The sequence below is a fragment of the Bufo gargarizans genome, chromosome 3, assembly GCF_014858855.1.
Source record: "Bufo gargarizans isolate SCDJY-AF-19 chromosome 3, ASM1485885v1, whole genome shotgun sequence".
Classification (NCBI taxonomy): domain Eukaryota; kingdom Metazoa; phylum Chordata; class Amphibia; order Anura; family Bufonidae; genus Bufo; species Bufo gargarizans.
In genome coordinates, this window is record NC_058082.1 from 477,375,086 (window position 1) to 477,387,697 (window position 12,612).

Below are 12,612 nucleotides of genomic sequence, written 5' to 3' on the forward strand. Positions count from 1 at the left end.
TCCGTTTCAGTATTTCAGTATTTCCGTGCCGTGAAAAGATAGAACATGTCCTATTCTTGTCCGCAAATCACGGTGCTTGGCTCCATTCAAGTCAATGGATCCGCAAAAAAAACTGAACACATACGGAAATGCATCCGTATGTCTTCCGTATCCGTTCCGTTTTTTCTGAACCATCTATTGAAAATGCTATGCCCAGCCCAATTTTTTCTATGTAATTACTGTATACTGTATATGGCTTACGGAAAAACGGAACGGAAAAATGGAAAGGAAACGGAAACACAACTGAAACAAAAAACGGAACAACAGATCCGTAAAAAACGGACCGCAAAACACTGAAAAAGCAATACTGTCGTGTGCATGAGCCCTTACAGAGAGAGCTGCGCCTGTGGGTGTAACGGCAACGCCCCCGTTGCTCCTAGAGGCTCATTTGCATATAATAAAACATATCAGCAATGCATGCACATATGAACATGGGACCAACACAGCAGTGAATCGTGTATGTGTGCTGCCCATGTTCTCCAGCCCCCAGATCCATGGGGGGGAGGGATCATTTACGTAGCCTGCTGTTGTAAACTCTCCATTTTGCGACTTTTTAAATTTTTGCGCCACGTTCGACACTTGCCATCTGTGTTCTGTCAGTGGGTTTCACTAACCATTGGTAGGAAATGCTCTGGAATAAATTTTAAGCCTTCCAGTGCACATGGAAGTATGACAGCGGAGCGAGGCGCAGACGTAGCGCAGTGGAAATTGACTGGAAGGGGGAAGTGTCCAGGCAGGTTAGGGTTAATGTGGATTAGGAAAGGGGGAGTGTTTCTGGGGAGGGTCTGTGGGGGTGGCAGGGAGTTCGCGCGCAGTATATAGGCTAGGGTTAGGGGCGGGAACGGCACCAGTGTCCGTTGCGCTCAGGCGAGTTGCCCACCCACCCGCCCTGTTTTAGGTTGTTTCGGGGGACTTTTTTCATGTCATAGCAGGGGGCAGGTTAACGGGGGGTCCTGGAAGGCAATTATACGTTTTATTAGGTGCATGACACGTTGGAGCGTGCATCTTATGTGGTTTGGTAAGCTGAAAGCTGGGGGGCTCCTGTTGGGCTAAAAGGCCTACAGGGGTAGAGGAAGATATGGATTCTGGAGGATTCGGTGCCCTTGGGTCGGAGAGTGCGGCCGAGGGTAAAAGGATAAGATGTGAGGAGTGAAGATAGCAGCTTGCTAGGGTTGCCTTCTAGGATCCTTCCGCAAAGGGATTATTGGGACATTGTACTGGTGATGTTTGCATATATGTATATCTCATGTTTGCATTATAATAATGTTGGATAAAATATTGTTATTTAATAAACGGCTGCTATGGCCTTTCCACCAAGAATTCAGGTTTTGCGTGCTTACTGGGGGTAGGGGGGAGTGGTTGGTGGGAAGGGTCTGGAAATGATCTTACCTCCTTAAGTCATACGAATGAAGCACTTAGGGCAAAAAAATGAACACACGGACCAATAATGGACGCTTTACGGTTATCTTAATGGACGGACATCATCCCAGATGTATGCATAAGGTATTACAAGAGAATTTAGACTAGAACCTTCAGGATCACAGGTGCATATCCATGAAGCAAACATAATTACAAAAAACTAAATGGCTGCACACCGTTATATATACAAACAATAGAGCTAAGAAATGGGGGGCATTCTAGATAAAAGTGGTACAATACCGACTATAAAGGAGTATACATGAAAAATGGAAGCTCTTAGCGCACATACGTGTCGGGCCCATCTACCAGGCGTCAAGGTGGCTTCCGCAGATGGGTCCCTAACACTAAATATACTGCCTCACTTTGGACTTACTTAAGCCTACAATATTCAGGGCAGTGTAGAGACCAGCTACAAACATATTCTGCTCAGAAGTCCCAGGTAGATGGGCGTGTCCAGTCTAAAAGGGGTGCCACCTGGGACTTCTGAGCAGAATATGTTTGTAGCTGGTCTCTACACTGCCCTGAATATTGTAGGTTTAAGTAAGTCCAAAGTGAGGCAGTATATTTAGTGTTAGGGACCCATCTGCGGAAGCCACCTTGACACCTGGTAGATGGGCCCGACACGTATGTGCGCTAAGAGCTTCCATTTTTCATGTATACTCCTTTATAGTCGGTATTGTACCACTTTTATCTAGAATGACCCAATTTTTAGCTCTATTGTTTGTATAATGGTGTGCAGCCATGTTGTTTTTTGTAATTATGTTTGCATAAGGTATTATTCACACTGTCAGTGACTTCCATCAGTGATTATTAGCCAAAACCAGGAATTAAACCTACATGGTATAAAGCCTCATTCACAGCTCAGTGTTCCACGGACAGCACACGTCCCCATTCATTTTAAAGTGTGTATTCACACATCAGTTTTTTTACCGCGGTCCGTAATCCATGCTCTATTTTGTCCATGTTCACAGATCCATTACGCCCATTATAGTCTATGGGTCCGTAAAAGCCACGCATGCAACACGGATTATTAGGAAGAGATGCTTTGAAAATAATTTTTCAGCTGTGCAGCGTCTGTGAAACACCAATGACACACGGACAGCAAAAAACGGAAACACGGACCACATACTGATCCTTCACGGACAGCTTCACAGATGCATCACTGACCACCTTCTCATGGATTTGAGCATGGACACGGACGTGTGAATGAGGCTGTAGGCATAATGGAAACATTTGCTCCTGTTCTGTGTTTAGAGCCGCATCTGGTTTTGGCTCAAAATCACTGATGGAAATCACTGACCAAACACTGACGTGTGAATGAGGGCTCATGCCCAAGAGCATAAGCGCTCAGTGCCCGTGCTGAGGACCGCAAATTGCGGTCCGCAATGCACAGGCACGACCGTGGGGCAGCCGCTTTATTTGAATGGGGTCTGCAATCCGCTTCCGACGGAAAAAGTTGTTCATGCACTGCTTTTTTGCGGAACGGAAGCACGGAATGGAACCCTACAGAAGCACTCCATAGTGGTTCCGTTCTGCACCGCATCTTAAGATTTGAGGACCCAGTTACTTGAAAATGGACACACGGAATGCACATGGCAGGTGCCCGCTGTATGCGGGCCGCAATACGCCCACTGCGGGGCAATGCTCGTGGGCATGAGCCCTTAGGCCTACATGAACAGGAGAATATGGTAATAGTAGTTAGTCACCAAAACAATGGGTGAGGTTGTCATGTACGCTGCTGGCAAGAACTAAATGTCTGCCGTTGGCCGGTAGTGAATTTCTCAATGCACTTGCTATGATTTCACTTGTCTAATTAAAAGAAAACATAAGAAGAGAGAGGAGTAACCACAAGAAATCCACACTACAGATCCATGTGTGCAATATCAGACAATGGGCAGACGCCATGTGCCATCAGCCAACATTAATTAAGACGCCTTCTTAATCACACCTCAGCCAAACCTAGTCTGCGGCCCTGGAGTCCTGACCAACACGTCCTAAAAGCTTTCCTTTTAAAAAGCCCCAGACCCCTCTCCTCCCAAGCCCATTTCCAAATGAAGTAACAAATCAACGGCATTTTTTCATAACTGTGTTGTGCCGTTCCTCCATTAGTCCTCATTAGAAACCTCCTTTTATCAGTTGGAGGTTTCCCTACATTGTCCGAGACTATACAATCCTATCTTTTGGCAAAGAAAATGGCAACACCTTGTTGTCACTTTATTTAGAAATTTGCAGGAGGAATAACAGAGGAGTGGTACAACCCAGTTCTAAGAAAAAAAAAACTCCAGAATTGTTATATTATGGGGAATACAAGCGATGACAGAAAGACATATTGGGAGAGGTGCCCTTATTAAACATAACTGAAACTGGCAGCTTAGCTACAGAGCGATGGACGTTAGCTCTCCTGGCAGGGGTGCACCACCAATGAGGCCAGGTGAGGCGATCCTCTCGGGCAGCACCAGGTAGGGGCAAGAGAGCGGGGGCAGCGGAAGGGCCGTGGGCAATGATCGCTTTCATTATGGCAAAGGGATTAGGTTAAGGCCTCCTGCACACGAACATGTGTGCCCCGTTGCCGTATTGCGGACCACATTTACGGATCCGCAATACACAGGTGCCGTTCCGTGGGCATTCCGCATCACGGATGCTGACCCATTCACTTCAATGGGTCCGCAAATCTGGAGATGCGGGACGGAAGCACGGAACGGAACCCTACAGGAGCACTACGGAGTGCTTCCGTGGGGTTTCGTCCTGTAATTCCGTTCTGCAAAAAGATAGAACATGTCCTATCTTTTTGGGTCCGCAATCCGCTGTGGCTGCCCTACGGACGGTGTTCGTGCTTAGCAGCGCGCAATTTGCGGCCCGCAGCACGACCACAAGGCGGCCTCAGAAATTGTTTCAGGCAGCAGAAAGGCTAGGTGCAGCCCTGCCTCCTGGGCATTTATAGCATATCCGCAGGAGAAATGTCCGACAGGTGCAGGTTCTACATGTGGGACCCATACCTATCTCAAGATTGGGGGCCTCATCTAGTAGCGTCTGTAAATGGAGAGGTGTCCGGCCGCACATGGCTCTCCCCATTGACTTTTATACAGTTCAGAGAGTAGCCACGTAAGCACGCTGCCACCCACATACAGAGGAAAAACGCATGGAAACATATTGCTCTAAAAGGAAATGTTTAGTTCCACCTTTGCAACCATCACTCCAGTGCATCTAACCAAATGCTTCAATTATGCCAAATTACCTGGATTAAAAAAAAATTGGACCGTTTTGTGTCCACAACATCTGTACTGAACGATGCATCTCTATGGGCACGGACTACAAACAATTGGGGGCATTATCAAGCAGAGCTGGCTAAGTTGCCCATGGCAACCAATCAGATTCCACCTCTCATTTTGGACAGCTCCTTCGGAAAATGAAAGGTGGAATCTGATTGATTGCTATGGGAAACTAAGCTAGTTCTACTTTACACCAGTTTGATAAATGGCCCCCAAAATTTTGAGGCTATATGCCCCCAGGGGCTCATTTATCATTCAAGGGCTCATATACACGGCCGTAGCAAATTGTGGATTGGCAAAACATAAATACCGCCTGTGTACCTTCCGCATTTTGCAGAATGGAACGTCCGGCCCATAATAGAACAGTCCTGTCCTTGTCTGCAAAACGGCGCGGAGGAACGGATGTACGGTTGCGGACAGCACACGGAGTGCTGTCCACATCTTTTACGTCTTTTTAGTCAATGGGTCCAGATCCGACCCACAATGGAATGCAGACAAAAGCAACGGCCGTGTGCATGGCGCCTAAGGTTGTTTTTACATCAATTTTACATCTGGCCTTGCTTTGTGAACTGGTGCACCTAAATAATATATGTGGCGTGAGTATAATGTGTAAAAGAAGACCAAGGGTCTGAATTCTTATTGGCCGCGTTGCATGTCCATCACCGCGCAGCCATGAAGAGATGCCTTCACACGCTGAAGATTTTCCATTCCATTCATTTGGATGCGGCAGAAATCACTTGGATTTCTACGATCACCATTCAGATGAATGGAAATGATTTTCAGCCACAGAAAATTCAGCAAGAAAACCCGCAGCGCGCGCAGGCAGTCTTCATACGCTTTCAGTACATATCCTGACATGGTTCTGCTTCTTCTGCCGGTTTATACAGATACAGTTCACGGGGACCATATATAAGAGTTACAATCCAGCCTCAGGATCAATGGAAGAATTGCATTCTTGAGACGCTCTATGGGGAATGCTATGTAAACGGACTCATCCACATCTTCGGTCACGGAAACGGATTGCCACATGACTACACAAGACTGTACGAGTGCAGCGTGCGCTGTTATATGAAACACATTTTCTGATTGTTTTTGTGGAGTTTGCTAGTCTTTTTTTTCCCCAAAGCACTATGCTGTGTGTATGGCGTTTTATATGTTATTTTTCCCATAGGCTTCTCTATAAGACGCAAGAAGAAAAACGCAAGAATATTTAATTCATATTCAGGAATACAGTCACAATGGGAACGGCAGCCTCGTAGAATACTGGAATCGTGAAAGTAATTTTTTTTCATGTCCTAAGTTTCCATTGTTCTGTTCATCGCTGCACAAATCCAGCGCTACGTTACAATCCTTTTGGAAAATGTTTGCTAGAAACAGGCGGAAAAACAGATGAAAGCAGAATTCTGTGAGCAGTTGCCATGGCCAGACGATCCAGAAGACTACAGCTGGAGGAGCGCTCAGTAACCGGGGGGGCGACAAGAATGAAAAGATGTCAGACCTGAAGCCACGGTATGGAGGTTAGGAACGGAAAAAACATCACTAGGACAAGTTCCATGCGCAGCTGTAAAACAAGTTACGGGGTTGTACATAAAAAATGTAAAAAAAATAACAACTACTCAGCTGTTCAACCTTGCACTGCTCCAGTGCTGCCATTCTAGTAGTCCCCACCTGTCTTTGCTGTAGTGATGACATCCCGTAAACTAACATGACTGCTGCAGCCAATCACGGACTTGTGATATGACAAAAGCAGAGACCAGTGATTGGCTGCAGCAGTCACCTGGGTTTACGGTACATCATCTCAACAGGAAAGACCGGTGGGGACTAACAGAGTGGCAGCACTGGAGCGTAATTATTATTTTTTTATATATATTTTTTTTTTTTATTTCATACATAAACCATACAAAATATTGCAAATCGAAATCTAAAGCAATATAATATAATAGTTCAGTAATAGGGTTTTTCTTGTTTCATTTTATCACATTTCCTGCTCTTAGATTTTTTTTTTTTAAGTGGTTTTCCAGGAGTAAAATATTGATGACCTATCCTTAGCCCCGGCCGATCTGCTGCTTGAAGAGTGTAGTGAGCGCCGCCGCCTCCTTACAGCATACCAAGCACAGCGCCGTACATTGTATAGTGGTTGTGCTTGGTACTGCAGCACAGCGCCATTCACTGGAAGAGGACTGCGCTGCAGATAAGGCCGTGTGATCGATGAAAGTGATTAGGGATAAGCGAATCGACTGATCTCACCGGCCTAGGAAGAAGCCCTGGCGTTCGCCAGAGCACCGCGACCACTTCAAACAGCAGATCCAGGGAGTGCCTGGAATTGGACTCCTGACGATCAGATCTACCCTAAAACAATGTTGATGTAAATCTGTACATGATGGAACGGGAGAGCACAGCAGGGCTGAACACATCCTGTTGTTTTTTTTTTTTTTTAAATACAATCTTTTCATTCAAGAGAAAATAATTTTATAAAGGCAAACATAACACCCTCAAGTTGCAGCACAACCTCTCCCTTATCACGAGCCTCCCCCACCCAGGAGAAGAAACAGCCTCTTATCCCACCGAAACACAATAGGTCTGTTTGGAGCCTCGACGTGAATACGTTTTCCTGTATTATCATTAATATTTGTAATCCACAAAGAAACTATTGGGGCCTCAGATTATCACCAAAGGGCTGGAAACATGCTTGAGCCCTTCTCTACTTCCTGAGGCTAAAACTGAAATGCCCCCCCCCCCCCCCCCCCGTCCCAATTCCAATTTCTTACCCTAAACCCTTTGCCACAATGAAAGCGCTCATTGCCCATGGCCCTTCTGCTGCCCCCTCTTGCCCCAACCTGGTGCTGCCTGAGGCGATGGCCTCACCTGGCCTCATTGGTGGTGCACCCCTGGAGCCCCCATAATGAAGCAAAGATTTTCTATAATCTCACCAAAGCAGCATCTAATGGAATAACCTCACCCATCACCTTCCTGATCACTGACCTAACTGTGCTCCAGAACAGAAATTATGGAGCAAAGACCCCTCTTTCTCCTCTGAGGCTGTGGGAATCACCTTGGGTAATGTTTCTGGGACCCTAAAACACCAAGAAGTAACCTGTACCCTGCGTCCTGATACCATGAACATATAGAGGACTTGAAGACAGGAACAGGGGAGGGTTTAAAGGGATGGTCCGACATAACAAAAAAACTTTGTCTGGGATTAGAAAAACATGTCCGCTTTCTTTAAAAAAACAGTGCCACACCTGTCCACAGGTTGTGTGCGGTACTGCATCTCCACTCATTTGAAGTGCATGGAGTTGAGCTGCAATGCCCCACACAACCTGTCCACAGGTGTGGCGCTGTTTTTGAAAGAAAGCGGCCATGTTTTTCTAATCGCAGACAAAGGTTTTTTGTTATGTCGGACCATCCCTTTAAACCCTCTGCCGTTCCTGTAGCCTGTCTTCAGACCGGTTCTCTTTTTCTCAATGTCTTTCTGTAAGTGAGATCTCCAGAACTGCACAAAGTACTCCAGATGTAAGCGCCATACAACGGGATCACAATCTCCCTCTTTCCGCTGGTCACACCCAAGTGCCATCTGCGCCCGAAGCACGCTGTTCTCTATAAGGGTATGACCACACGGTCAGGATTCCTGAAGTCATAACTTTCCTTTATACTTTCTCTCCTTTTATGATCCATATAGTGCAGGGATGCTCAACCTGTGGCCCTCCAGCTGTTGTAAAACTACAACTCCAACCATGCCCTTCTGAAGGATGATAGCTGTAGGCTGTCAGGGAATGATGGGAGTTGTAGTTTTGCAACACTTGGCGGGCCACAGGTTGAGCATGCCTGATATAGAGAGTAGAGCGCCGCCATCAGTATCAGGCCATGGCACGCTACAACAGTTGTTCTGATTGTAAGTGCTTTAGGACAGCGCACTACCCAAACAGCAGAGCTCTCTGAGTTGCACGCTCCCTATTCAGATGGCAATATCTGCTGGCTGCCGGGCGTTTGCTTTTCCTACTGCTTTCGGTAAAATAAAGCAATGCATTTATGTGATGAGACCCGGGTCCTGCCAGCTGTTTTCCACACTTATGACTACACTGCAATATTTTAATAGAGAGGCGATCAGTTCCTAGAGAGCCAGCCTCGGCCATTATCACATCAGCCTATATGTGCAGAGTATTTACAGGTAGCCAGGTATTATTTGTATTTTTTACAGGTTGTGATACATTGTATAGCTTTATATTCTGTGTGTCTCTGGATTGTAGCAATCGCTGCTCCATGTGGATTAGTGACCCCGGGCTCCAGGCTGGGGAATGGATGTGGGTGTGTGCTCACATACACGGCTATACACCTCCATGTTATATGCTGACTACTACTCCCACTATTGTCTATTTATGCGGGTACATGTGACCTGAAGAATATCACACATCAGGCGTGCTGACATCCAATATCAGGCAGAGCAGTCATGGGGACAATGGTCGCGGCTATGGTCGCAGGGAATCACAATCTAGCCGCGATCTCATGGAAATAAATGAGGCTGCAGTGCGAGCCGCAGAGGTGTCTCGGCTGTGACCCCCAAATCGAAAAAAATCCAGCAGAGTTGAAGCCGTTCCCTAAATATGGACAATTAGCTGGCAAAATACCACATGTACGGAATACAAAAAATAGCAGCAATCTTCTTAAAAGTCATTTAATAGGCTTTTTATAAGATTCGTAAAAAAGGTCTTTTCTTAGTGGGACACTCCAAGGAAGTTTTAAGCGGTCCTCCGAGTCAACACAAATAAAGTTCACAAGTGCTTTGTAATTCATCTCATTGCACACTTGGACCAGGGATGGGCGAGGGGTAAGCTGTTAGAGGTGACCCCAAGATCTCATCGTAGGGGGTTAAACACCCCCCTTAGGTAGGGCAAATGAAAAAGGTTAAAGGATTTTTCCACCACTTAACACTTAAAGGGTTTTTCCATCTTAAACAATCATGATATGCTATGTATGTCTGAGAGGTGGGGTCCCACCTACTGGAATAATGGGGAGCTGGCTTGGTGTAGAATCAATGGAGAGATGGCTATACGTGGTCACAGCTTTAGCTGTCTATGGGAGATCCCGAAACAGGACCCCCACATATCAGAAATGGGGAACCCCTTTAAGTCAAACCGACAGGTCATAAATGTATGATCAGCCAGGTTTAGCGCTGGGACACTAAAGCCCCTTGCAGACGAGTGTGTCCGGATTAGGTCCTGGATGCGTTGTAAATGCCGTCAGTGAAAAATGCGCCATTTCACAAAGTCATTCAGTTTTGCCTGCGATCATGTTCAGTTGTTCAGTATTCATCACGCGGGTGCAATGCGTTTTAATGCGTTTTGCATGCGCGTGATAAAAAACTGAATGTATACAAACAACATCTCTTAGCAACCATCTGTGAAAAATGCAAGCAAGTGCAGATGTGATGCGATTTTCACGCAGCCCCATTCACTTCTATGAGGAAAGCGTTGCGTGAAAATCGCAGAATATAGAACATGCTGCGATTTTCAGGCAACGCACAAGTGATGCGTGAAAACCAACACACGTGTACACAGCCCCATTGAAACGAATGGGTCCGGATTCCGTGCGGGCGCAATGCATTCGCATCACGCATTGCACCCGCGCGGAATACTCGCTCGCGTGAAAGAGGGCCTAAGTATTGCTGTTCTCTTTGGATTCGGTCTAGTAGGGGCAGCTTTCGCACAGTCAGTGTTTGATCAGTGATTTCCACTGTGAGCCAAAACCAGGTACGGCTCAAAACCACAGAACAGGTGCAGATCTTTTCCATTCTACCTTTTCTCTGTGTAGCCTCCACTCCTGGTTTTGACTCACAATCATTGATGGAAATCACTGATCAAACACTGACCGATTGTGTGAAAACAGCTATGCCTCATTCACACAGTCAGCGTTCAGTCAGTGATTTCCTTCAGTGATTTTGAGCCAAAACCAGGTGACAGCTCTAACCACAGAATAGGAGCAGATCTTTCCCTTTATACTTTATGTCTGTGGAGGCTCCAGTCCTGGTTTCGGCTCACAATCACTGATGGAAATAACGGACCAAACACTGACGTGTGATTAAGGCTTTACTTGGGTTTAATTTTTATAGTCTCGACGCCAACATGATTCTAAGATTCTGCCGAGAATAGTTGCAGAACACTAAGGATAAAAAAAAAAAAAAAATACCACTTCCGTTCTATTCAACCCATAACTCCCATTATCTTCCATGTATAATATATATATATATATATATATATATATATATATGTATATGTCAGATACAGGTTATGGGTGAATGAAAATTTGACAAGTTTGAATAATTTTCTTCCAATCTGAAGCTTTTAGCTGATCGTACCTGACCGCTCGGGCACCACAATGGGCACATGTCTCTCCCCTGCCCATCACTATTATCACAAAGCTTAAATTAGTGGTCTCCCCAATTTTTTGTGGTGTGCCAAACGAGACACTGATCTTCTCTCTCAGCGCCACCGCGGCGTCTCTTACCTGAGGGGGATCTTGATGGCCAGGTACCTGTCTATAGCCACCGCCAGCAGGCTGAAGATGGAGCTTTGGGTCAGCACCAGCACGAAGCAGGCGAGGAACAGGCAACTGTGGAAATCAGTCTGTAAGCCGATGCTGATGGTGATGGCAAAGGGGATGGCGAGGAGACCCACCGCTATATCCGCCACTGCCAGGGACACCAGGAAATAGTTGGTGGCATTTTTCAAAGTGCTATTAATGGCCACTGCCCAGCAGACCAGGACGTTCCCCACGATGGACAGCACAGCAATGGTCACCTCCACAGCTATGTAAGCTGGATGTATGCTCATTTCCACTGCTGGTTCATAAGACACAAGGAGACAGCTTCAGGCATCTGTGGAGGAGGCAAGGAAGGAGTCCAAGACTCAGCTCCTGGGACTTCTCCCAGCTGAGGAAGAAGGGGCTTTATATGTCCTGACTGCAGGGTCCTGGCTGTGCCCACCTGTCACTTCCTGTCCTTCATAATGCCACTTGTGATCCCTTCACATGGCCAGACCTGGGCTGGCAGCACCATGTCATATGGAGGAACCCAACCTTCTTCTCATGTCTCCCAGCAGGATCAGCTGTGCGCCCTAATGCCAGGAGGCGCCCATACAGGCGCAGCGCCGCCCGGGCATCACAGGGATACAAGCCAGGGAAGACGTTATTTGCGGGATTCCAGTAAAATCCACAGTGGGGATGCTGTGCGGATGCTGGCAGTAGTAGTAGTGTCCGCTCCGGCGCCTGCACTTATACTATACAGAGTTTAGGAAAGGCGTCAGTAGATGCCCTGCTGCCGCCCCCTCTATAGACGACCCTCCTCCTATAGGCGCTGCCGCCCCGCCCACAGCTCGCGCACGTTGCTCCACTCCTGTTCCCTGGCTGCCGGGCGACTACAACTCCCAGCGTTTGTCCGCACGCTGCGGCTTGTAGCGGTACCGCAGCTGTGTCCTGCATAGGCTGCCCCAGCTCTGTGGGATCATTCACCTTATAGTTTGCACTGTAAATTGCCCATAGGTTTCCAGAGGGTCTGTCAGGGCTGGCTTCACACTGCACTTAGGTTATTTTTGTGGAGAATTTTTAAAGGCTTCCTTCCCATTCAGAATTTTAAGCAGGGTGGCACCAATCCTTATAGAGACCACTACCAGTCCTTATAGAGACCACTACCAGTCCTTATAGAGACCACTACCAGTCCTGTATGGAGACCACTACCAGTCCTTATAGAGACCACTACCAGTCCTTATAGAGACCACTACCAGTCCTGTATGGAGAACACTACCAGTCCTTATAGAGACCACTACCAGTCCTGTATGGAGAACACTACCAGTCCTTATAGAGACCACTACCAGTCCTTATAGAGACCACTACC

At 46.8% G+C, this 12,612-nt stretch overlaps 1 protein-coding gene across 1 annotated transcript in view; it reads right to left on the reverse strand.

Annotated features, from left to right (window-relative positions):
- Nucleotides 1–12,104, reverse strand: part of ADORA2B (adenosine A2b receptor) — a 90,520-nt gene extending 78,416 nt beyond the window's left edge. Inside the window, exon 1 of the mRNA XM_044283766.1 lies at nt 11,229–12,104. Within this exon, the coding sequence (XP_044139701.1) occupies nt 11,229–11,554 (326 nt within the window). The 5' untranslated portion in view covers nt 11,555–12,104. The remainder of the gene's footprint in view (nt 1–11,228) is intronic.
- Nucleotides 12,105–12,612: the final 508 nt, after the last annotated feature.